Source organism: Sinohyriopsis cumingii, unplaced genomic scaffold (genome assembly GCF_028554795.1).
Source record: "Sinohyriopsis cumingii isolate HCF-2022 unplaced genomic scaffold, ASM2855479v2 utg000624l, whole genome shotgun sequence".
In the NCBI taxonomy this organism is placed as follows: domain Eukaryota; kingdom Metazoa; phylum Mollusca; class Bivalvia; order Unionida; family Unionidae; genus Sinohyriopsis; species Sinohyriopsis cumingii.
Window position 1 is genome coordinate 2,075,176 of NW_028315919.1, and position 24,856 is coordinate 2,100,031.

At 37.4% G+C, this 24,856-nt stretch overlaps 2 protein-coding genes across 3 annotated transcripts in view; one reads left to right on the forward strand and one right to left on the reverse strand.

Annotated features, from left to right (window-relative positions):
* Window positions 1–1,363, reverse strand: part of LOC149773603 (uncharacterized) — a 29,019-nt gene extending 27,656 nt beyond the window's left edge. Inside the window, exon 1 of the mRNA XM_089946303.1 lies at window positions 1,149–1,363. The gene's annotated coding sequence lies outside the window, so the exon portion shown is untranslated. The remainder of the gene's footprint in view (window positions 1–1,148) is intronic.
* LOC149773604 (uncharacterized) lies at window positions 1,229–22,222 on the forward strand. Of its 2 annotated transcripts, XM_089946306.1 has the most exons (4): window positions 1,229–1,318; window positions 18,181–18,239; window positions 19,220–19,411; window positions 19,794–22,222. In XM_089946306.1, exons 1-4 carry the CDS (start codon window positions 1,288–1,290, stop codon window positions 20,049–20,051), a joined length of 540 nt encoding a protein of 179 aa, XP_089802432.1. In that variant the 5' UTR covers window positions 1,229–1,287; the 3' UTR covers window positions 20,052–22,222. The 2 variants fall into 2 exon arrangements, 1 of the variants encoding a protein (XP_089802432.1); XR_016417356.1 differs by lacking the exons at window positions 1,229–1,318; window positions 19,220–19,411 and adding an exon at window positions 1,660–1,938 and having other exon boundaries at window positions 19,794–19,925.
* The last annotated feature ends 2,634 nt before the right edge of the window (window positions 22,223–24,856 follow it).

Genomic DNA, 24,856 nt, shown 5'->3' on the forward strand with positions numbered 1-24,856 from the left:
GAGAGAATTAAAATATGAAATGCCAATTCTTACAATGGTTGCTGTGTAAACGAGAAAAAAAAAACAAAAAAAAACAAGTAACTGTTGTTTTTTTTAAAACAAATATTTTCTTGACTTCTAACACTTCCCTCTTAGATTTAAGCGAGTCATGCCAGCATAGGAAATATTTACAATGAATTCACTTTAGTACAAGAAATACATTTTCTTCTCTTTTGGGGAGATCAGCATACTAATCATGATGATGAAAATCATGTGACATACTTTGTCCTCTGAGCTTACTGACAAGGTCAGACAACTGACTGTACACTATTAATGCAAATGTAGTAGTATTCATAGCAACAGTAACAGCAGTAATAATGAAAGTGATAATTTTACGACAGTATTAAGCAGCAAAAGTAGCAGAATAATGGAAGAAGAAAATATCAACGCTGACAGCATCATCATAATGGTAATACACCCCTGCAGAAAGGAGTTATCTCTACACCCCAAGGCTCTGTATGAGGTTTTCATGCTCGCATCACAACTACTATTTCCAAAGGTCTGATAATATTTTGTTTTCACTAGCTTCATAACATGTTTAGGTTTATTCTTGATTAGTGTAAATTTATCAATCTACCTGGAATGTAAACTTATTTTTATATTTATTTATTCAAGGCTTGGTGTTAGTGTAAAGTGGGGATGAGACAGATAACTGAATTAAAGAATTATACCCCCAACCCCACAATGCTTATAATTTCCTGTGTCTTGTCACTTCTATCACATTATACCAGACAGAACACCCTTCATCCAAAGTCATGACTTTATCTGAAATTTAAAATTATTATATTGAGTGGTTAACGTTCATGGCGGTAGTTTTTAACAGCATGTAAACCTTACATGTACTCAGCAACCTTTTCTATCGATCTAAACTAAACTGTGTATATTTCTGTATCTGATGACAGCCGTCCTACTATGATTTCAAGACCCACTGGAATCCAAACCGAAAGTAAAAAGGATCACACGAGTCTGACGTTTTATCAATAAGTATCAAAGTTTTATCAATAAAATTTGAATATGATACAATTAGTCGCACAATGTAAGACATATCACATGTTGGTTTGGTTTAAGTGCTGACGCCCAAAATATAAATATCAGCGTCATGGTCTTACCTGTATGACTAATGATACAGTCTAAAATAAAAAGCATTCAGCCGGTGGTAGAATGGGTTACTTCCGTCTGATTTAATCGTATAGAAAGGATTTGTGACCGTAATGGTGAAAATAAAGGTTAATTCGCCGGATTGGATTCATGCGAATTGTCATCAGAGAGTTAGGCGCTGGTACGTTACTGTCTTTTGAATGGATATGAGTAGCTTTTCAGGACACACAGTACTAATTACACGGAAGAACTGTGAACTAGTCTAGAAATGGGAACAAATAATAGAGTATTTACGGGTTTGGTGGTCCATAATTGGTTAATAATGAAAATTAAAATTTTAGTAAAAATATCTTTTGGAAGTTTATCCTATATGTAATTTTAAAAAATATAGACAAATTTCTACTGATGCAGTTTTAGTATTTTTACAGACTTGACCCAGGAGTACTCAATAATGTAAGTAGCACCTGATTAATTTGGTGCAGAATCAATAACGTGTTTCATGCACATGTAAATAAACAAAATGTTGCGGGTCATATGGTGTTCTCCATAAATAAGCTTGCACCAAGTTTAGATGTGCATGGAGAATTATAGGTCTCATCATCAGCGCCCAGAAATTTTAAGTTATTGAATTTTGAATATGATAGTGTTTCCATATGTTTAATATTGGAGTTGAATTAGTACCGTGAGTCCTCCAGTCTTCTTGCGATTCTGAAGCGGTAAAAGACGCGTGAGAAAAGTCGAATCGAACAGAGGGTTATGGTCACGCTTGCACTCCTTATGTTAATTTATATTACCGATAAGGTAATTTCATGTCAGAGATTTCGTCGTACTTTACTGATAAAACGCCAGACTCTTGTAAAATGATTAACAAACGATGTAAACCAGCCGAGGAATTCGGAATAATGCATGCGCGATCTGTTTGAAACAAGTAGCATTTATCTATGGGCAGCCGTCGCCGCCAAAATTACATTAATCAACTGATGTAGTATGAAATCAAATGATTTAAATCCAAAACAACTTTCCTCCGCATGACTAAAAGAATTTTACATTCTTGAGCTTTATTATAACTTAAAATTTGTCAGATTACATTGTGCACGTTGACAGTCTCCGTCATGATCACACCATGTTTTATTTATTGTAAAATGAGTCTAACTTCTATGTTGTGAACCAAGCAAAATTAGGTAATTTGTATCCATTGTTTAAGATTTTTATTTATGACCCTTTACGAATTGTTACTATAATCCGGGCAGTCGTAAGTGAACCAAGACAGGAGTAGGAGCAGGAACGTCATTTCAACTTTTTTCGGGGTGGGTGGGTGCGCAAAACTTGACGGGCTTGTTAATTTTCGCATATAGGCTACATCAATTTTACAGCACATGCAAATTCAGCCCCAGATGAGTCCCTGAGTTGAAGTGGGTCGCCATTACGCTGTATGTTTGTTTCCGATGGGGTGGGGATGCCTGCGACGGCCTTGACTATATTTCGACAAAACTTCAGCTTTTATCCAAATTCTTTCCCATTGATATTGCTTGAATCGCACATGTTTGTGGTGTGTGTAGTGGGTCGAGCAGGCAATGCACCAAACTGGCCATCAAAAAGTGAAAGTTAAATACGTTTCTCCAGTACGGCTTGTTCAAGGAATCTATCGCCCAGTTTGAATCTCCGGATTTACTTACTACGAAAGATTTGAATGAAGAAATCAAACATCCTTGTCACAGCTTAATGCCCTCGTACGACTGTAGCGTCATTGTCTTTATGCAAAAATGCACCTGCGTGCACTTGATTTGTTATTTGTCAAGTTCACTTGAGAAAGAAAGTGTGTGCCACACATGAAAATGTTTGCACTGATAGACGAGCACAAACGAACAGATTTGTATTTCTCTTCGTTTTGCAGATCAAAAGGTGAACAGTAAAGCGTATCTTGGATATGCGTCTTCGGGTTTCGCTGGAGCCAAAATGTACCAAAGGTGTAGAGTTGGCAGGTACTTTTCCTCCTACATATATTGGAGAATAACGTTGAATATAAATATAAGATAAAAGCAGTTCAAGGAGAATAAGACAGAGACAGAGAGTCTCTGAAACTGTTCACGTTCACTGTAAAGCGCCTTGCTTAAACCTTACTATTGCATGCAAGCAATAATCCCGAAGTTATGATGTTGTGATCTAGCGAGAAATATCTTTTGCATCTGATTATTCAATTAACATATTGGAAATTATTTTCCGAAGATTTAACAGCTGAGCATAATGCATAAAATCAATCATCAGGATAACAAAATTCTGAGCGCATTACCAACATGATGGACCAGTTGTGCAGATGCACTGACAAGTTTAAAATGACCTTTTCTCTACATGTTTGCGATGGCAAAGTTGGTGTGCATCTAGATGCATTTACACTAATTGAATTTATAATTGTGATTTTTGTTGCATAACATATTCTGAAAAATACTGTTAATTTTGTTAATCTGATCTTGCAATTCCAAAATGAGAGAGCTGATCCCTTATTATGGGATTACTCTGAGCTGGTGGTCCGTTAGTTTTTCATTAGACGAAGACATTGCATGCTTTGCCGATCATCAAGCCAACAGAAAATGCAGACAACTAAAACAATACTGGCATAAATCTGCATAGTTATGGATCAGATGAATGAGCAATTTGGAGACAGCCTCCTGGGGAAATTCTGCACCAGTATTATATGCATCAAATATAGGAACTAACTTAAACTTGGTGGGCAAAGGCAAATTAGCAATTATGCCCACATAGTACCCATTTTAAGAATAGAATGGACAATGGGATATGGAGCCTTATGGGAACTACGGCAGATGTAATGCTAAAACTAGATGCATTGACCCACAACCACACGTACTGATCAGCATCCAGACGAACTTACCAACACACATATTTGCTGCCCAAAACACCATCTCACTCGCCAACAAGCCGTGAGAAAAGGAATGTAAAAATAGGAGGGAGATTAAGGAATAGTGACACCTAGAGTAGACAAAATGACATTTCATACTCGTACATAGATACTTGCAAACCTAAAGCCAGAATAACGAGGAGATTCAAGTTTTAGCTGCATAATCAACATAGACCTAAGATAAACACACCAACACATCCATATAAACACGCATGTTTTGGCAATAATTGGGTGGTATCTCTGTTTCTGAGAGATCTGGTGGGTTCTTAAAAGGGTCGTTGCTTCTTAACCCTGAAAATAGCTCTTTATTAGGCCATACTTGCCAGCAGTGACCAGATCTCCAGGACCGAATCCTGCCCTCCCTTTAGCTTGGTCTCCGCTAAACTTTAATCCAGTTTGGTTCAGGCTTTCCTGTGTCTGCGCCCTCCTTTGTCATTCCCTGTCCCTTTTGTCCTGATCCCAGTCCCTCATGGTTTTCGGTATCCTTCCCCATCAACTGCCTAACAAATCCTTTTGCTGTTTTAATCATTTCCATTTGGTCCTCCCAATTCAGGATGTGTTGATCCATTGCAAAAACTCATAATCTGTGAAAATTTGCTTACTTTACAGTGCTCTGACGTCCCGAGGAATCGATTAGGGCAACCACGTGACTAATGTGCCTCTATATATAATCTAAGAGATGATCGGAATTGATTAGGAGCTTTCACCAATCAAAACGAATGTGACATATTTTGCTGTATTGTGATGACCGTTGCAGCTGTATCTATATGTTTACATTGGTTAAGTTTGCTTTCTGTTGTTGCTGTAGTTGTCAGCCTTCTTGTTGTTATTGTGGGTGAAGTTCTTTTCTCTGGTGCTATTGTGGGTGCAGTTATTTTCCCAGAATCCTGGATCCTGTAGCCCCTTCGTCTGGGTGTCCTTAGTTGACTCAGACTACGTCTCACTTTGCTGCTTACTCTTTGATTCCGCCTTGCCGCTGTGGGGGGCTTCTTTTTAAGACTGAATTGAACTCATTGAAGTTATAGGTGTTGTTATAATGGGTGTTGGTGAGGTAAGACAGACCTCCTTTATTAGATTTTGTGAAGTTGGTGTACTTCGCAGTGGAAGTTCTTTGAGGTGGGGCAGTTGTGGAACCGACATTTGGGTTCGGTCGGCTTTTGATGTTATAGTATTTTCCCTCTGTTTTACCTCTTTTGCTCTTGTTAATGCCGGTCTTCTTTGGGGTGCATTTCTCTAATTGTATCTAGTTGTATTATCCTCTCAGATCAGCAAAAGCATTGTACGTTTTGCCTGGACTCGAAGGCTCCATCCTGTACCGACTTGGAGGTCCAGTCTCCTTATCGCATTCAGGTCTTGTGGTGAGATTAATGTCTCCATCTCTGACTGTATTCGCTGATAATAATACTGTTCACTGTTCTTTTAGTTGAAGACTATAGGAATTCCTTCCTTCCTTGCATTAATGTCGCTTTCACCCATTCGGGCATGTGCGATGATTTAGTTCCAGTACCGCTGTATTCTTAATATATCGTATGGGAGGGAATTAGAACACCGCTCGCTACATAGTTGTGTCGCAATTCGGGGCATTGAAGCCCCAAACCATAGTAAGAACTGAAGATGTGTGGGAATCAAAACCGCGCGCGCGCGCGCACACACACACACACACACACATAATGGAACAGTCAGTGTTTCGCTTATGATATGCCAGGTGAAAATTGATACCACCACCCTGGCGCCACCCCGGTTCGGGGCACTTTGTTGCTAGACGAGTATGAATCGGCCAACACAGTTTTTTTTGTATGTCCAAGACGGATAGAGAGGAAAATGGCCCGGCAGTAGGCTCCACGCGTCAACCATAATGACCCTAAAACGACAGAACAGTACTAACTTGTCAAATCTGGCACAGTTTATCCCAATGGGCAGATGTCACGGAATTGTATACATGTACTCTGGTTTCGTTTTTGTGTACAACGATACCCGAGGATGATTTATGTATATTACACAATATTTCGAAACAATCAGTTCGGTGCTTCCTATGCCGCACGTGCGAAGTGCTTTCGATGGGAAGAACCGAATACTTGCAGCGTTCAGACGATGTATGGCGACATCTTCTGTGTATAAATGCCTCACCGTAGGAATAAATCTGCACATTACAGAACTTCTTGTCAATGAGTGGTCTGATTCACTCTGTTGTTCACTGGAACAGGAGAAATGTCAGGAAGAAACAAGGGAGGGAATTGTGTGTATAAGCCTGACCACGAGGCGAGAGTGAATCAGCTGGTACTTCTTTGGAAGTATAACCCATGAAACAAATCTAAAATACCATGGCAACGGATATGGACTTTGATTCATGCCTATGGATTAAATTAAGGATAATGGAACTTTTGACTTTGAATTTCTAAAGAAATAAAACCGATAAAACATACCATAAAACAAATCATACCACGTAACGGCAACGGATACGGACAGATACGGACTTCGATTCAGGACTATGGATAAAATACATATATAATTTCAAATAAGGTACTTATGAAGTGTGGTAAAGCCTGCCAGTAGCTTCTCGTGGGTCGGTGGTTCTTCTCTGGGTTTTCCAGGGTTCTTCCTCCACCAGTTATACTGGCCGCCATGTATAGCCTATCTTGTGCTGAAAATTGGCGTTAAACCCTAGAACAACAACAACAACTTATGAAGTATTACCCATAAAATGCGACTCTTCACGAGCCTAACCAAGAACACGATTAGTGAACCAATGGAATATTACAGAACGGAGGTGGAAATGTACATACGTGATACAAACAGGACAGAAATTATTCTAAACGAAGCGAACAAAAAAAGGTCTCTGAAACAGGAAATAGAGGACCAAATTACTCAAGTGCTGAGACAAAAGCATATTCCACAAAAACGATCTTGCACAAGTTAACAACGAAACAGATAAGGAACCAAAATAAAACAGATTTCGTGCATAGAGAATTACTGTAGCAACACTGCAAACACCACCAACAGAGGACAAAATCTGACCTTGGCAAAAGTCACTAAAAGTTAACAAACTTTAACAGGAAGCGGAAACATGATCCCTTAACGGTGACAAGGGTAGGGGAGTACGAAGCCAGGTTCAAGCCTGCAGGGTCTAGGAATGGAAAATGTCCCCGGAGCTCTAAGAGAATAATCCACGAGGACTATGTCTGCTGATAATCTTATTCTGATTGGTTTTAGGGAGTGGTTGGGAGAAAAGAGTCCTCCCAACCAGAAACTTCACCGGTATGTTAGTCGAGGGTATTGCATTCAAGTTCCTCGAATGGATCCCAAAAGAAACTAGTTTCGAAGAATTTACGAGCTCCATGGGGTGTAAGTACAGACCAGGATCCAGCGGAAGGGATAACTAAAAGAACATTGATAGAACAGAACCAAGATCAACTCTGACAAAAACTACTTATTTAGCACTATTACCTTTTTTTTACATCAACACTGCACATCTATCATGGGTGGGCAGGGAAACAATGCAAAACACACACACACATTTGGAAAACCAATGTGTCATCTCTTGACTTCAAACCAGCTTTGTGCTGGGGAGAAATGAGAGATGTCAACAAATACTTTAAGGACTTGCACATCTTCAGCTGTAGAGGTATGTGAGTTATTTATTAATTTCTTATATATAAGTTATAAATACTGTACTACCACATTTATTAATGTATAATTTATATGTCGAGTGGTCTAAAGCGCTCTTCGTTACGGATCACTGCCATCTCACCTCTGTCTGCGGCGGTTCGAGTCTAAGATTCAGCCAATGTGGGTATGTGAGAAAGCTTGCCAGTAGCTTCTCGAGGGTCGGTGGTTCTTTCCGGGATTTTCCCGGGTTCTTCCTCCACCATTAATACTGGCCGCCATGTATAGCCTATCGTGTGCTGAAAAATGGCGTTAAACCCCACAACAACAACAACAATAATTTATATGTAGCTTCGGCTTACGTAGTATAATGCAAATATTTTCTATTCTTGTTTGTGACTTGGCAAGAGATTTATATTAGCAATATAAAGTTGCATTTTTTTTTTAAAGAAACGTTTAATACTGTAGGATCCTTATCGAGCACGGGTTCACTTCTGAACCTGTGTATTATTTTGTAATCATTGTGCCGATAATGTAATCTGTGTAGCTTACCGTATATAACGTCATTACGTTTTATCGTATATGCCCCTATCATGCATAGCACACGGTGTTAGATGTCTTTTCAGCTGATTGGAGTCGCAGTTGTAGAGCTGATCGGAGTCGACTTGGTACCAGCTGAGAGCTAACCATAGAAGCTAACCATAGCATATTTAAAGCTGAACCATAGCAATCGTAGAGGTGAGTTAACAGTGTTGCTGGTCGAGTAGCAGGTGATCAGGCGTTGCTGACCGATTGATGGGTACAGATTGCTTGATTGACCAAGGAATTGAATGGTGGTCGGTGACTATCTGGAATACTGACTGCTTGACTGACCAGTGTGACTGGTAGCCAAGTGTGCTGGTGACGGAGTGTGTAACTCCATACATCTAATCTTTTAGTCGTGATCTAATTTTGGGGTTTGTATCACCCATTGTTTGGGGATTGTAAATATATTTCGTATGAATCTGTCCCATTGTTTTCATCGTTTTAATATCTGAGTAAAATACTTCATTTGTCACTATTTGAATAACTCCATTTTTACTATTTGAGTCAAACACATCATTCTTTTCGTGGTGTAAAATTATTGTGGATCATTCACCTTGTCCTTGTACTGTGTAAGGTCATTATTTTTCTTTCATTTTTTTTTTTGCAATATTAGGTTCGTGCAGATTATGTTAATTTGTATAATATTTGGATCTTATACACGTACGTATAAATCATAATTCTTTTCTCATTCAAGTCATTCATCATTAAACATTGTATTTGTTTCACCATCGAAAGTGTTCTGTTTTAAATCCGAAGACTTCTATGTTAAAAAGGGTCCCGGCACTATAGCCTCAAACTGGAATTTTACATGGGCCTGTTTAGACTGAATAGGATTTGACGTTACGGTAGTGGACACTGGTAACAATATTGCAGGTGGCTGACCTCAATTGGGCGGAACACTGGCAACAATGTTGCAAGTGGCAGACCTGAATACGCGCTTACCAGGGTAGAGACATATACATATATGACACATATAAATATATTGATACCGTAGGGCAAATGAGGACATATAAGGAAAACACAATGGGAACGTATAGGGACCAGGGAAATTTAACATGGGGAAATTTAACATGGCTGGGACTATAGCGGGACAAGGAAAAGTTTGACATAGGTTGAGACTGTATAGGGACAAGGGGAATCAAACGACAATGGATTGGGACTGTCTAGGGACAATGGGGAAATTCTATAGGACCTATCTAGGGACAAGGATGGTAGAGAACCAAACACAACAGAGACAGACATATACTAATACAAGCCCGAGATTTATATATAAAGCATTACATAGACCTGAAATTATGTTGGCGGTTTTCATAAATTTGCATCACTGTAATGATGATATAAATAGCTATAATCAAGAAAAAGACCAACGCCAAAACGCCAACGCCAAAATGGATGTGACTAAAAGTAACGCTAAAATGACGAAATTGTCCCAGATTTTAAGGAGACTAAACATATCCCCAAACATTAGATTACATTGGATAAACCTAGAAATATTTATAGTCTCAACTTGTGTGACGATCATGGATAAACACCCATGTATCTATTTATGGCTATAACCTGTTGAAATTCCTATGAAAAACCCACTTTTCATATCTATTTATAGCTCCAACGTGTGGAAAATTCCTTTGGAAAAACCCACTACCTATTTATAGCCTCAAATTATGTGATGTTCCTGTTTAAAAACCCTAGTATCTATTTATAGCTACAACCTCTGGAAAAACCCAAGTTTATATTTATAGTCTCAAAATGTCCAGCTTTATTGACGTCACTATACTTGACACTAGGGAAATAATGGCAACAGTGTTGCAAGTGGCTGACCTGAATATGCGCAACTATAGGTAGGTGAAATTAATTTCGTAGGAATAAAGATTTTTACAGGGACAAACAAAGACCAATACATACACACAAACAAACATATGTGCGCACACATACACACAGATGAAACATATGCATGCACACAAACACATGCACACAAACGTACGAGTGCACACACAGACACACACACATACACCACACACACAGATGGAAGAAGAAAAAAACAAACCCCCCCAAAAAAACCCAAATATACTGCCACACAACGTATGCGAACGCATACAAACCCCAAATATATTAGCCACATAATGTACATGAACGAATACAAACCCCAAATATAATATACACATACAGAAAAAGGAAAGGGGAAAAACCCATTATCTACTAACCACACAGAGGGAAGAGGAAATAAAAACACACACTCTACCATTCACACAAATTAAGACCAAGAGTCACATTTTCTGTCTGGTCTATTCTGTTATAAATTTTACAATCCAATTCCCAACACAACACTTTAAAAAGTTCATAGACTTCTTCTATGACTTTATTTTCACTCTGTTTTTTATTTTAAAATTTCTTCACTCTCACATGTTTTAACTCCTCTTCTTTCTCACTTTCTCTTTGTTTTCTTTTCTTCTCTTTCTGGATGTGTCACGGTTCTTCCTTTTGGGAGGATGTCTCTTCTTTTTCCTGTTCGAAATCACTCTTCCTTTTGCTCCTGTGTTTCTTCTGGCAGACTGAAGACCAATGTCCTTTCTCTTGACAGTGATAACAAGTATCTTGACGTTTGTCTCTTCTGACACCTGTATTGCTTTTTTGACGGTCCGGACATTACGTAGCCCAATGCCCTTTCTTCTTACAGGTATAGCAAGTATTTTGACTTTTACCTCGAAAGGAGGGGGAGTTGTACATAGACTTGTCGAAAGAAAACTTTCTTATGACACCTTCCAAAACTCTGATCAGAAGTTTGATCTGTGCGGGCTCTTCCATCATTCTGGTTGGTTTGAGAGTGACATGAATACTGTGACGGATGACATTGACCATTTATGTAGGGAAGACACTGGTCTGACATGGATATAGGGACCCATGGCATTTAAAATGTAGGCATTTGACTTTTTGCAGTCAAGAAGAAACGATTGCATCATTTCACGGAGTAAGGAGAAGAAAGTAAGAGGCAGAAATGTGACATATCACCTCGCACAGTAGCTGAAGTCTTGGCTCCAATTCATGCCAGCTATTTTGGAGATGGCATGAATGAGCCCGAATCCAGACCCAGAGAGTCTACACTCAACCAAAGTCAACCAATAAACCTTGAAAAGTACTACCACATTCAAGAGACGGAAAAGCGCTCCTCTAGAAAACTTTGAACTACAGCTTACACATACATGGTGAAGTTTAGAGATTTCAAATCCGATGTACTGCTGGAAAAAGCAGAGGGGTTCATCACCGATGTGTGGGGTTCTTTGTTAACCACACTGAAATGACCACGTTAAGCCAACGAAAACGATCGGTTGAGACTTTGCATTCATCACTACAATTTGAAGTCGCCCGTTTGGATCGAGTTTAGCAGCCCAGTAAAATTGACACCTTCCAAAGTCATTGACAAGATTCAACATGTGCAACAATCCAATTACAAGTTTCACATCACGATAGAAAAGCGACACTGTTCATGACCCATGTGTCTCTTCCCCAAGGGAAAGAACAAGTAGAAAAGTGTTATTGGTGGACCACCTTCATATCATCAAGCGTAGTGTCATGTTTACCCCGACCCAGAGTAGCCCAGTTGAAACATGTATAATCAAGGTAATTCTGACAGGCCATTGTTTGATGTCGAACATTGCCGAAGGCTAGCACTAATCCGTTATGTAAGATTGTTGTGGCTAGAATAGAAGAACCGGACATCGGAGTTGCAAAGTCACGATAGCCAATTATCACCTAGGTGTCGAAATGTTTCCAAGATCAAAAGAAATTGCCTGAAGAAGTGGGAGTGTCCTAACTTCTTTCCCCTGCAAACAGACAGACAGGTTGAACTGGCCGCTAAGACGATTGGACAGGGGCACAGCGCCACCCAATCAGAATCGAGATAGGGGAGAGACCTTGATTTGGGTAGAATGATATCTCCGCGTTTTCCGGCAAAAGTTAGTTCGCTGAGAGAAATTACCCAGAGAAGAGGTTAGAGTAACTCCGAATAGCCATTCGTTATTGGCGGGAAAATCTTAGAGCGGGAAACTCTAAGTACAGAAAGCTTCAAAAGGTCAGTAGATATTTGTTCGGTCTTTGTGGAATGCGACTGCATTTTAATTGTAGGTCGTATGTATACTTTATTATTACTAGAATCGTAGTACGAAGAATTACTTTGTTTTGTTAATATGTTTGCATATTTTGAAGAAATTAGTTGATATTTGTAAAGAATTATATAGCTTGCAGCCGTCGTAAGAGTTAATATTGTAATTTACTATGTGGGTATTTTATAGTAGACTAACACATATGTTCATATGATTATAGATTTTGCCATTGTTGAATATTTGTAATGTACAGACATGCGTCTGATTGTTGTCAGATTGTAGCACGATGAGATTAAATATATATGTGTATATACTGACGTGACGCAATGTATTGATGTCTGTATAACAATTCGCTGATACCGTGTTATTACGCCATTGTTTACCCTGCAAGAAGTGTGTGGGAATTTCGATGTGTATGCATGCGTGACCGAAACAGTGATAGCTATCTGATGATTAATTGTCGCTATAGTGTGAGGTGAGATTCGATAAAACATATGTTAACGCCTTGTGGTTTTTCACAGGAAGCTTTGAGGGACAGACCAGTTACAGTTTGGTCCCGTAGTCTCAGATAGAGAGACGGAGGAAAAGAGAAGAAAGGAGAGAACTCAGGACAAGTGAAGTCTAGGGGCGAATTGGAGGAGGAGATAGTAGAGACGGAGGAAAGGAGAAGAAAGGAGAGAAGTCAGGAGAAGTTGAAGTCTGGGAGCGAAATTGGAGGAGGAGATAGTAGAGAGGGAAACGGAGACAAAGGAGGAGTTAGAGAAACGGAAAGAAGGAAGGAATCAGCGGGAAGAAATAGATGAGTAGATGCAAGGACAGGGGGAAAATCGAACTCACACTGTAAATCACGGGATGAATTAGGCTGTCACTTGGTCGAGGGGAAGACGAGTGATTGGAAGTTATCGTTTTAAATTATCACATTTATTAAATTGTTATTGATTGAATTTCATCTTCGTGTTCTCTATAATTTAACCTTCGGCATTGCTGACTGGGGGCTCAGAGCTGTAAATCTATCTTGTCACTAATTTAACTTTCTAACCTAACGAGCCAGGGTGGAACTTTCATCATAATTTAATTAAATTATATTGGAAGAACCCCACCCCAATACGTGCAAACGTCACGCGTAGCCTCGTTCAAATTAACAATTCTCAAGACCAGATGTGTTTAGCCCATGTCATCATGGTGGGACAAACGTATGCCGACAAGAATGACACGGCAGAATGGGAAAGAGCCTGGAAAACTATTTGACAATGGGACTGAGCCAAACAACGAAGAGAAGCAGAACTCCTGGCATTCCTGAAATACAAAAATTGCAAGACGTCTTGGCTCCACGCTACACCTTGAAATTGCATCCTCAAGAAGTGTGTGGACCTCTGTTGTTTCGAGGAAAAGATTTTCAGGACAGAAAATACATTCACACTGAATATTTTGATGCTATTACCAGGATCACCCGATTCCTGGGATACAGTTATTACTGTGAGAAATGTGACTATGGCTATAACAATCGAGAACAACACAAGCATCGTGAATCGAAAAGCTCAGGATGTTTGGCTTCTAAGCACTTTCTTGACGAAGGACAAGAACGAGTGCATTGTTCTGCTTGTCAGCGCACTTTTGTCTGCCCTGCCTGTTACTAACTACATCAGTTTTTACAAGACTTGTATGAGGCCACTTGTCAGCGATGCTTGAAGTTAGAACAGCAAGGATACCATGTGGTGGAAATGTGGGAACACATATACAATGACCGTTTGAAAACAGATCCCAAGTTTAAACTTATCATGGAAAGATATAAGCTGGTGGACCCTCTGAACCCGAAGGATGGTTTTTACGGAGGATGGACGAATGCCACCTGTTTGCCATACCACGCCAATGAGGAGATTTTCCACTTTCCCAAGACACAAAAATACCTCAAAGACAACGAGACTCAGAAAGACATTTTCGCAGACTACGTGGATGCCTTTTTGTAACTGAAACAAGAAGCTTATAGCGGATATCCTTCCTGGTGCCACACTCTCTAAGACCAAAAAGAAATTTGAAGAGAAATACAGGGAGTAGGAAGGCATCACTTTAGATCACGTGGAGAAAAACGAAGGAAGGGGATCGTTTACCAAAGTGATATTAAATTCTTTGTGGGGCAAAATGGCACAACCACCGTGTTTACCCAAGACAGTATATTTGACAGAATCTTCTCGCTACTTCCAGATGATTCACGACAAAAATAAATACACGAAACACGTTTACCAAAGTGATATTAAATTCTTTGTGGGGCAAAATGGCACAACCACCGTGTTTACCCAAGACAGTATATTTGACAGAATCTTCTCGCTACTTCCAGATGATTCACGACAAAAATAAATACACGAAACACGTGGACATCCTTCGTCAGGACTTGATCTTAGTCAATTACGAGGAAGAACTGGACTTTGTAGAGGCTGATGAATTTGGAATGACATCATTGCGGCTTATGTGACAGCCCATGCTCGCTTAAAATTGTATCAAGCTTTAGAACTGTTAGGAGATCGCATCCTGTACTTTGACATAGACAGTTGCATCTACATCAAACGCCTGGGTCAACGCCACCCTCACATCGAAGGAGACCGTTTAGGAGCCTGGACGGACAAGCACTATGGCTACGAATACCGAGACCCACAAGGAGAAATGCACTCCAAGTGTAAAGTGAAAGGATGGACTCTCAATTATCGCACCAGTCGAATAGTGAACTTTGGCGTACTGAAAGAAGCCTTGCAGTGTGGACAGGATAAAAACTTTAAAGTAACGCCTATGAACCGCACAAGAGTGTACGTTTACCCACACACCAAATCGTCAGTCAACCTTTGAAAAGAGTGTATCAAATCATGTACCAGAAGCAAGTACAGTTTCCCAACCACTTCTCTTTGCCGTATTGGCCAGCATTTAAAGGGGAAAACATCCAATGTAATTTAATGTAGCATGCAAGAAAATGGCATTCTTTTATGGAATATAAATGTAAACTTTGTATATGAAGTGATTTCCCCCCCCCCCATGATATGAATGGTGATTTTTAAAAATATTTTTCTAGGACCAAGAGCTGGGTTTTTTAAAACTTTTATGAGATATATCTGAGTGAGGGTTTTTAGGCTTTTTGGTCATTGCCTGGTTAGCTTCCTTGAAATTAACATTGACTCATCATCAAACATTGGTCGTGTTGTTTTCTTTTTTAATAGAATGATCAATTTGACAACGATAACAATGTTCTTTGGTCAGAAGTGCGATTCTTTAAGCTAAGTGGTGATGAAAACAGAATCCTAATGTTTGCTCTTTTTCTTTGCATTGTGACATTACCTAAATCTGCAAAAGCAATACTTTCCTGTATAAGAAATGCCATGGTTACTGTTAGTTCCTAATTGTCCTTTGGCTTCAAACAGAGTCAAGCAGGACCTTAAGTAGTTCGGTTGGGCTCAAAGGGTCTGGTACACAGCATCTAACCATCTCGGGTCACTTCTATAAAAATCGTTGAACTGTTGGAATGCGAAAGGGTTTAATCAGCAGTTTCCTTGAAGGCAGCATTGCTGACGCTGCCAATAAACACATTTAGACACTTGATCCTAGAAGGCATGATATTCAATCTTGGATCAAAATCCAGAGACAATAACAAATATTTTTACTTCCATTTATGGCAGTGGATACTTGGCTGTATTTCTAGTCAGATCCAGACTGGTGTCATTTACCACCTTGGGTAAGAATTCCACATGTTGTATGTAGAGTTTTGCTTCTTCAACCTTGATTTTGTTGTTGTTGTTGTAGGGTTTAACGCCATTTTTCAGCACACGATAGGCTATACATGGTGACCAGTATTAATGGTGGAGGAAGAGCCCGGGAAAACCCCAGAAAGAACCACCGACCCTCAAGAAGCTACTGGCAAGCTTTCTCACATATCCAAATTAGCCGAATCCGAGACTCGAACCCATGCAGAGGTGAGATGGCAGTGATCCGTAACGAAGAGCGCTTTAGACCACTCGGGGCCCCACGTTGATTTTGTACTCTTTAGTATCAGCAAAGTGACTTTTATTCAGTCTCAGATGTAAACTTAATTCCCAAACCAAAATGCAAGCTTACCACAAGTTTGCAGCAAGTTTACTGCAAGCTTACGGCAAGCTAGTTGAGGTTGTGCAAGCTAGTATGGAAGCTCGTGCAAGCTTGCAAAAGAAATTTTTTTAAGTCTGCAAGCTTGCTGCAAGCTTGTAAGCTTGCTGCAAGCTTGTAAGCTTGCTGCAAGCTTGCAAAATCTTAAGTTGAAGATTGTGCAAACTTGCAAAAGAAATTTTTCCAATTTAAGTCTGCAAGCTTGCAAAATAAAAAATTAAAGCTTGCAGAAGGAAATTTTACAAGTCGGCAAGCTTGCAAAATCTAAAATTCTACATAAGCCTTCATGCAAATTATAATTTATTCAGTCACGACAGTTTAAAGTTGGCAGGTAGCTATATAGCTCCTGCATGAGATCATGTGCAGTAAGAAACAAGTCAAATTTAAATGTTATTTTGTTTTAATTAATGCACTCTAGTTAAATATATATTTATACATTTTCAATTCTTACAGAAATGCTAAACAGCTGTACTTAGCTGCTACATGCATAAAATGTATTATTCCAACATTTCTGTCTGAACTTAAATAGGAAATTTATTAATATATATTTTAAATTAAACTGATTTCTTTTCCTTGTTTAATATAAAATGTAATTTATTTCTACAATGTTTTTTTTTCTTCTAATTGAATGATATATCTTGTTTAAAATATCAGCCAGGTTAGATAAACAATTGAGCTTTTTGCATATAAGAAAAATTCTTTAAGTGACTGTACTCTGAATTGGCTATTTTGTCAGTGAGTGACATGGATTATAATCATAAAATAACTACTGGTTGTCTTTAATCTGTTAATGTTCCGAAAAATACAAATATTACAATCTACAGGTAAAACAGTTTTAAAGTATACAAAAGCTTGTCATTACAAATACACATAAATAGTATATTATCAAAGTCATACCATACAGTGTTTACTATAGAACTAATTCAATTACTTTCCACAGTATATTATCAAAGTCATCCCATACAATGTTTACTATAAAACTAATTCAATCACTTTCCACAGTATTAGGTCCTAGTATGATACAGCTCTTATCTTTTAAAAAATTAATAAATAAACCCAGACCAACAATGTTTTCAAGAGGTATGGCTACAAAATGATCAGACAATTTCCCCATATAAATGTGATTCAAACATGCATGAACCAATGTGGTTTCATCTACAAATGCACATTTTTCATCTTTTGTGAATTTATTTACAATTGCAAAGAATGAAGGAGTACATCTGCAGTCATTCAACAAGTAGCAGCACAGTGGATAAATTTTAACGTAGAACATAATTTGTCCACATTGGTTTACACCATTGAATGAATAAAGAACAGAGCAAGAATTTCTTGAATGTGTGTTATATTTTACACTGTGATAAAGAATTCCATTTAGCAAAATCCGGTAAAATACATAAAAATTACCAATTGCAAAGTTATTTACAGACTGACTTAATGCAGCGAGATATTTGATGTCAAGTACTTGTAAATGCTTCTTACCAACAATGTATGCACCATCAAATATAGTCTCTGTAATTTTGTGATGATAACTTCTGGCATTTAGTTTTTGAAAGAATATTCCGACTTCTGTTTCATTGACAAATTTAGTAATACGGTCTTGAAAGGGGATCCTTTGAAACCAACATAGTAATAAAAAGCAATTTTGATTTTGACGTCAAAATATTGTTTGTGTCATATATTTTCACAGAACTGACGATTACATTTTTTTATACTTTTTTCTAGATGTGGACGTGACTCCAAGAAAGGTGAAGTTTTTGAAGCAGTTGACCAGCACATTGGAGGTTAGTGTATTACCAGCCAATATTATATATATATATATATATATATATATATATATATATATATATATATATATATATATATATATATATATATATATATAATGAGGACAGTCTTAAGACTGGTTAGCCCAATGTATAAATAATTTGGATGAGACATATCAAGCCCTTATGTCTGCGATATGATGTTCCATTGTTGACATCTCTATAATATTCACAAGTATAAATAGTCGTGATATAACTGAAAAATTGTAAAAAGCAATATAAAACCCCCAAACACGCACAATTGATAACATACATGACGTGAAAGAAAAATCATGATGACGTGAAAGAAAAATCATGAGTCATCGCTGGCATATTGCTGAATAATATAATGATTTTTATCATTAGTCTATTTAAGAATGTATAAAACCTAACAACGTTATTGGTTACATGCACTAATACAGTGTTGTTATGCTAAGTAATTCAAATGATTTATCAAAAGCTAGGATGTGACAGTTTGGCTAATTTTTTATTCTTGTTAAAGAAGTGTAAAACCTACAAAGAAACTTGGTTACATTTGGCGTACAAGTAAGAGATGAAGTAAAGATAGAAACAACAAGGAAATTTCAGATGTTATGAACAGAATTGAAAAGTCATTTATTTCATGCATCTGTGACTATAATGATGGTTGTAGGCATGATAAAACACTACTGTGTTAATTTTCTGATATTGGTACTTAGAGTTTATTTTAGCAGGAAGAAAAATATAATAAAATCATGAAATGCTCAGATACATGTACAACAAACTTGGCTTTGTCAGGACTTCAAACTAAAAGTTGTAGATTTTTATATCTTCAGCAACTGCAGGAACATTTTCATGATGTATTGCATCTAGTAAATTGTATTTCAATGACCTGATAATTCAAATAACAAATATTAAGAAAATAATACTAGTCTGCATTGCTAAAACAAAGTTTTCAAATCTAGTTATTTATTTTTTAGAGATCATGGCAGCAGAATTCTGCAAGTATTGTTAAACCAAAAGCAGCTAGGCTGCAGTTTGAATCACCTTCATTTCATTCAATGGCAAGCCATTCTGCTTCTGAAGCTCAGGAAATTCCTACTGTAGATAAGCCAGTTGGAGCTGCAGCAGACACTGCATCCAAGAAATACGCATGGGAGGAAAACATTACAGTATTTTGTTTCTTCATGTTAACTAAAAATTTCAAGTAGCCAATGCACACAACGTTTCGGGACAAGTTCATTTTGGATTTTGGTCTTGATATGGTGCAACTTTCTCAAATTATTTACTAATTTAAACTTGTGCTAGGGGCATTATTAAATGTAGCATTATTCATAACATTGTACAAACAGACTCGTTTTAAACTGTTTGAAATTTTCTGTTCATTTATTTTCTTTGCTACTGAAGAGCCTCCTATAATTTTTGTGTCCACAAAATGGAATAGGTCTGATCAATGCCTTATGCATGACAAGTAAATGTAATGCTTTTCTACCCAATCCAACCTTATCAGAAGAAAACAATTGCTAAAATCATTAATTTTATTTTATTTTTCAGAGCACTGGAGTGAAAAAATTCCGGTTGGTTGATGATATAGACTGTTTTATTACTCAGTCACAACTGTCCCACGCACTTCACATTGGAACACAACCAAGAAAGCTAGTAATATCTCTTCTGGACACGCTGTTTACAAAAGAACAGTTGGCAACATCGAATGCGACAGGGACTCGAGTTGCTCACAAGTGCCTTGCCAAATTTGGCAATACAGGCAATAAAGGGATTTGTTTTAAAACAGTTCAAGAAAGACAGTGGTGAGCCCTGTCTTTCTGAGGCAATCTTCAATGATGTAATAAATAGTAAATGTGCCACAACTAGACGCAGTATAAGACAATGAACTCGTGGATCTGAAAATTTCTTCTGATTATGGATTTAGATTGTTATAACTAATGTTGTTTTTTGTAACAACACTTCCTTCACATGCTTTTATATTTTTTTAATTGAATATTAATAAATGATTTGATGGCTACTCATTTGTTGTGACATTGATTTTGTGCTAATTACTTTCTAGCATATATCAACATTTTACTTTTAATATTTGATATTACTTGTACTTTTCACACATCAAGAGCAAGAAATATGGCAGCATTACAGGCCATGCAAGCTTGCCATAGTTTCATATCTAAGCTTGCGGCAAGCTTACACAACAAACTTGCCGCAAGCTTGTGATAAGCTTGCTGCAGTTTCAAATCTAAGCTTGCCGCAAGCTTACACAACAAGCTTGCTGCAACCTTAAAAATAAGCTTAAACAACAAGCTTGCTGAAACCTTAAAAATAAGCTTGCGCAAGCTTGCAACTGGGCAAGCTTGCTGCGGTTTCAAATCTAAGCTTGCCGCAAGCTTACATAGCTAGCTTGCTGCAAGCTTGCCGCAACCTTAAAAATAAGCTTGCGATTTTGGTTTGGGTTAATCCAACAATTATTTGCCTTGTAGCCACATGCACAAGTGAAGAAGATCCATTATTTCTACACTATGTCCTTGTATGATTTTCTTTTGTCGATCGTTAAAGCTTAGCATTATGAGGGTCATACTCAGCTGTCAATTGTGTCGCCGTTGAATGCACATAAAGTAATCTGTTTCTACACCACCCATGCATCAAGATGTGTGTTATTGGATTCTTTTCTGGAAGTCATTATGTGATGTGATGTGATTTGGATTTTTAACATAACTTTAAAAAATTTAATTCAAATCGCTATGATGTCTGCAATGTGGCAGTTTATAGTGATGTCTAGCACTGGGGCATCATGCCGCAGACATGTAGCATGATGTCACATTATTCTGACACCAGGCCGACCAGTACTAACACTAACCTCTTAATGCTGAGCATCAAGTGAGGTAGCTGTTAGTACCACTTTATAAATCTTTGGTATGACTTGGCCGGGGATCGAACCCACGACCTCCCACATCCAAGGTGGACGCTCTAACCACTAGGCCACCGGAGCATTTGGAAGTCATTAGATTCTCTAGGTAAGCTCTCTAATGGTTAAGTTTCCATGATGTTGCTGACAAGTTTGTTCTTCAAGTACAAGTTAAATTTTCTGAACTTTACCGAATGTTTAAAACTGTTGAAGAGAGTCACTCTACAACTGGGAGCTGAACAGTTATTGTAGTTCACAGACATTGTACACATGCTTAAAGATTAAATGTATGTGAATAAACATGAGATAATTCTTATGGGGAAAAACAAATTTCAAGATAAAATGTGCATTATTAGTATATTTTATTGTAAATTAGAAAAGCTGAGGAGAAAAAGAAATGTGATGACTTTTTATTTTAGTGAGTGTTGTTGAAGAAACAACAATTATTCCATATTTAATGTAATATGTTAAAAAATATACAGTATATATATATATATATATATATATATATATATATATATATATATATATATATATATATATAATGCTTTCAACAGTGTATGACAGCCAGCTTTTAAAGACATATTGACTTTTTCAAATATAACATTTTTGACCTGATATACTGGTATACCATATATGTTCACTTATAACATTAGTTCAACTGCAAACTGCACAGATGCACAGACCCAAATCTGCTGTAATTAATGTATAATGTGCCAGCAGATTTGTCTGTCCAGTTTGTAAATAGTAATCAGTAGAATAAACAACATAGACTCTGATCTGCCTGTGCATTATGCTGTGGCAGAGCAAGATCTTTGTTGTCTGCAGTTTAATTAGACTTACAAGCTATTACATATGGATGGTTCAACAGTGTATGACTGAGTAGTTTTGAAAAAAGATATTTAGTTTTTAAATTTAACATATTCCTTGACCTGATACATTGGAATTTTCCTCAGTTGTTTTGAGTGTGTGTAATTTGGATTTTTAATGTAGCTTTAAAAAAATGTCAGTCATATCACTGCAATGTCTGCAGTGTGACAGTCTATAGTGATGTCTAGCACTGGGGTATCATGCCGCAGACATGTGACATGATGTCCCACCCAGTCACACTATCCTGACACCAGGCCGACCAGTCCTAACACTAACCTCTTAATGCTGAGCACCAAGCGAGGCAGCTGTTAGTACCATTTTGTAAGTCTTTGGTATGACTCGGCCTAGGATTGAACCCATGACCTCCCACATCTGAGGTGAATAATCTAACCACTAGGCCACCAGAGCGGTGAAGTTATTTTGACGGTTGCATGCTATTATACATTTCTTGTCATAAAAAAAGATACTAAAATTATGCACACGGCACAACCATGACAAGGTTTACCTTCAGTAAATTTAACTTTAATGTTTAGCAAGATGATTTTACTTCCTTTTTAAATTACATCAAGATAACTTTCTAACAGTGATTTAAATAAAATAAAAATAATATTAAAGTCAAATAAAAATACCAAATATTTTTTTTTATGAATTAAAGAAAATCACACTCAATGCTAACAAATACATTCAGATTTTCTTCATATTCTTTGTCAACAGATAAAATGGCTGTAAATGATGTAATAAATAAATGTATCTAAAATATTTAACTTCCTTTATCACACACAATTGAAGTCTTTAAAACTGTTAAAAGTTCACAACAAGGTCAATGCTACTGTACCATACTGTATCCTGTCTTGCCTCCATATTGTGCTCAGACTGCAGAAAAGTTTCGGAAATAAACTTTACAAAGTACAAATTTTGATGATAGCATCATCACTGCCAGCACTGGAAAAGTGATATATATGCAGCTCTATAAACTAATATAGGTGAGATGAAATGCATGAACAGGTGGAAAGAATAAAACAATCAGTTTTAATGTTGAAAAGAATCCTTTTTCAAAATAAGGAAATGCATTTTAATAATACATATCATAAAGCATCTTTATCTATGCTACCTCAATATTTTGTCTGATATGTGTGTGTGTGTGTGTGATTTCGATTTTTAACGTAGCTTTAACAATTTTTCAATCATATCGCTACGATCTCTGCATTGTTTCATATATATGTGTGTGTGTGTGTGTGATTTGGATTTTTAAAGTAGCTTTAACAATTTTTCATTCACATTACCCTGACACTAGGCCGACCAGTCCTAATACTAACCTCCTAATGCTGAGTACCAAGCGAGGCAGCTGTAAGTACCATTTTTGTAAGTCTTTGGTACAACTCGGCTGGGGATTAAACCCATGACCTCCCGCAACCGAGGCAGACACTCTAACCACTAGGCCACTGGAGCAGTTTTGTCTGATATGAAGCAATGTATTAAGACAGTATTGCTTATTTATTTGAAATAAAAACATGGCATGCTTTAAGTAAAAGCACTGTATTGTTCAAGTTGCAATAAATACAGAAACACAGCTACTGTTATTTACCATATATACACACCTTAAAAGTCAAGTCCAACTGCAAACTACACAGACCCAGATCTGCCATCACATAATGCACCAGTAGATTTGGGTCTCTGCAGTTGGTTGTAATTAGTGGAATAAACAACATATACCCTGGTCCACATGTGCATTATGCTATGGCATATCAGGATCTTTGCTGATTGCAGTTTGATTCAACTTATATGTGAGAATATACAGTACTTGAGTATAAAGTGTACACCCTAAGTGTGCTTCGATTAGATCCTGAACTCCTGTGCACTACTGCAAGTCATATCTGGATCTATGCTGTTCTGCAGTTAGGTATTCATCACCCACTGGTATAGAAAGTAAACAGGACAGGGCAGCCCACTTGGCAGGAACTTCAAACATGAATCCATGTGTATCTCAATCTGGACTAATTGAATCATTCTTATTACAGTCAATGATGTTATTAATGGCGGCAATTTTTCCATCTTTTGTATAACAAAATGCCATTTTAATTAAATATATGCTTTGCTGAAAACAAACTTTTGCGTGGTCTTACTAATGGAATATATACTATCAAGGAAATAAGCCTGTATTTAGCTGTAGTCACACCAATGATCAACCTTGTGTCCTTCAGCACAACTACCCCATGATAGTAAGAGAAACAGAATTATAAATGTCAATGTAAAAACAGGTAAGTGTACCTTCAGTAATTAGGATATTGGCAGAGCCTCGGGTGGAACTCGTCTATCCCACAACAAATATTCTCATAATGAAGCTCACACCCCATTCAAAAGACAAACCTCTGATTGGCCAGTAATTTGATATTAGCCAATCAGAGCTTAGGAGTGAGTCACAGCCTGGGAATGGGAATGTCTTCATAATTTTGGATCCAAAACACATGATTGATTCTGTCAGTCATATTAAGGATTATCATATTTTAATAACCTATTTACCATGACAATCTAATTATGGATTATCACATCTAAATGAGCACTTATTCTAGATGATATGTTTATAGGATTATCAAATCTTAATTACCTATCTACCATGACAATCTCATTATGGATTATCATATCTAAATGAGCACTTATCCCAGATGATATGTTTAAAGGATTATCAAATCTTAATTACCAATTTACCCTGACAATCCCATAAAGGATTATCATGATAATTTATCCTGAAAAAACCTATGTCTCCGTAAGAGTCATTATAATTAGGAAACCCCTAAACTGTAAATTTATATAAATATAAAGTACAGTTATGTTGATG

Bases quoted from the DNA above. Each gene is read 5' to 3' on its own strand.
- LOC149773604 (XM_089946306.1), top strand. From the start codon at position 1,288: ATGCGAATTGTCATCAGAGAGTTAGGCGCTG. The intron at 1,319-18,180 runs GTACGTTACTGT...ACTTTTTTCTAG, and splicing joins CATCAGAGAGTTAGGCGCTG to ATGTGGACGTGACTCCAAGA. The intron at 18,240-19,219 runs GTTAGTGTATTA...TTTATTTTTTAG, and splicing joins AGTTGACCAGCACATTGGAG to AGATCATGGCAGCAGAATTC.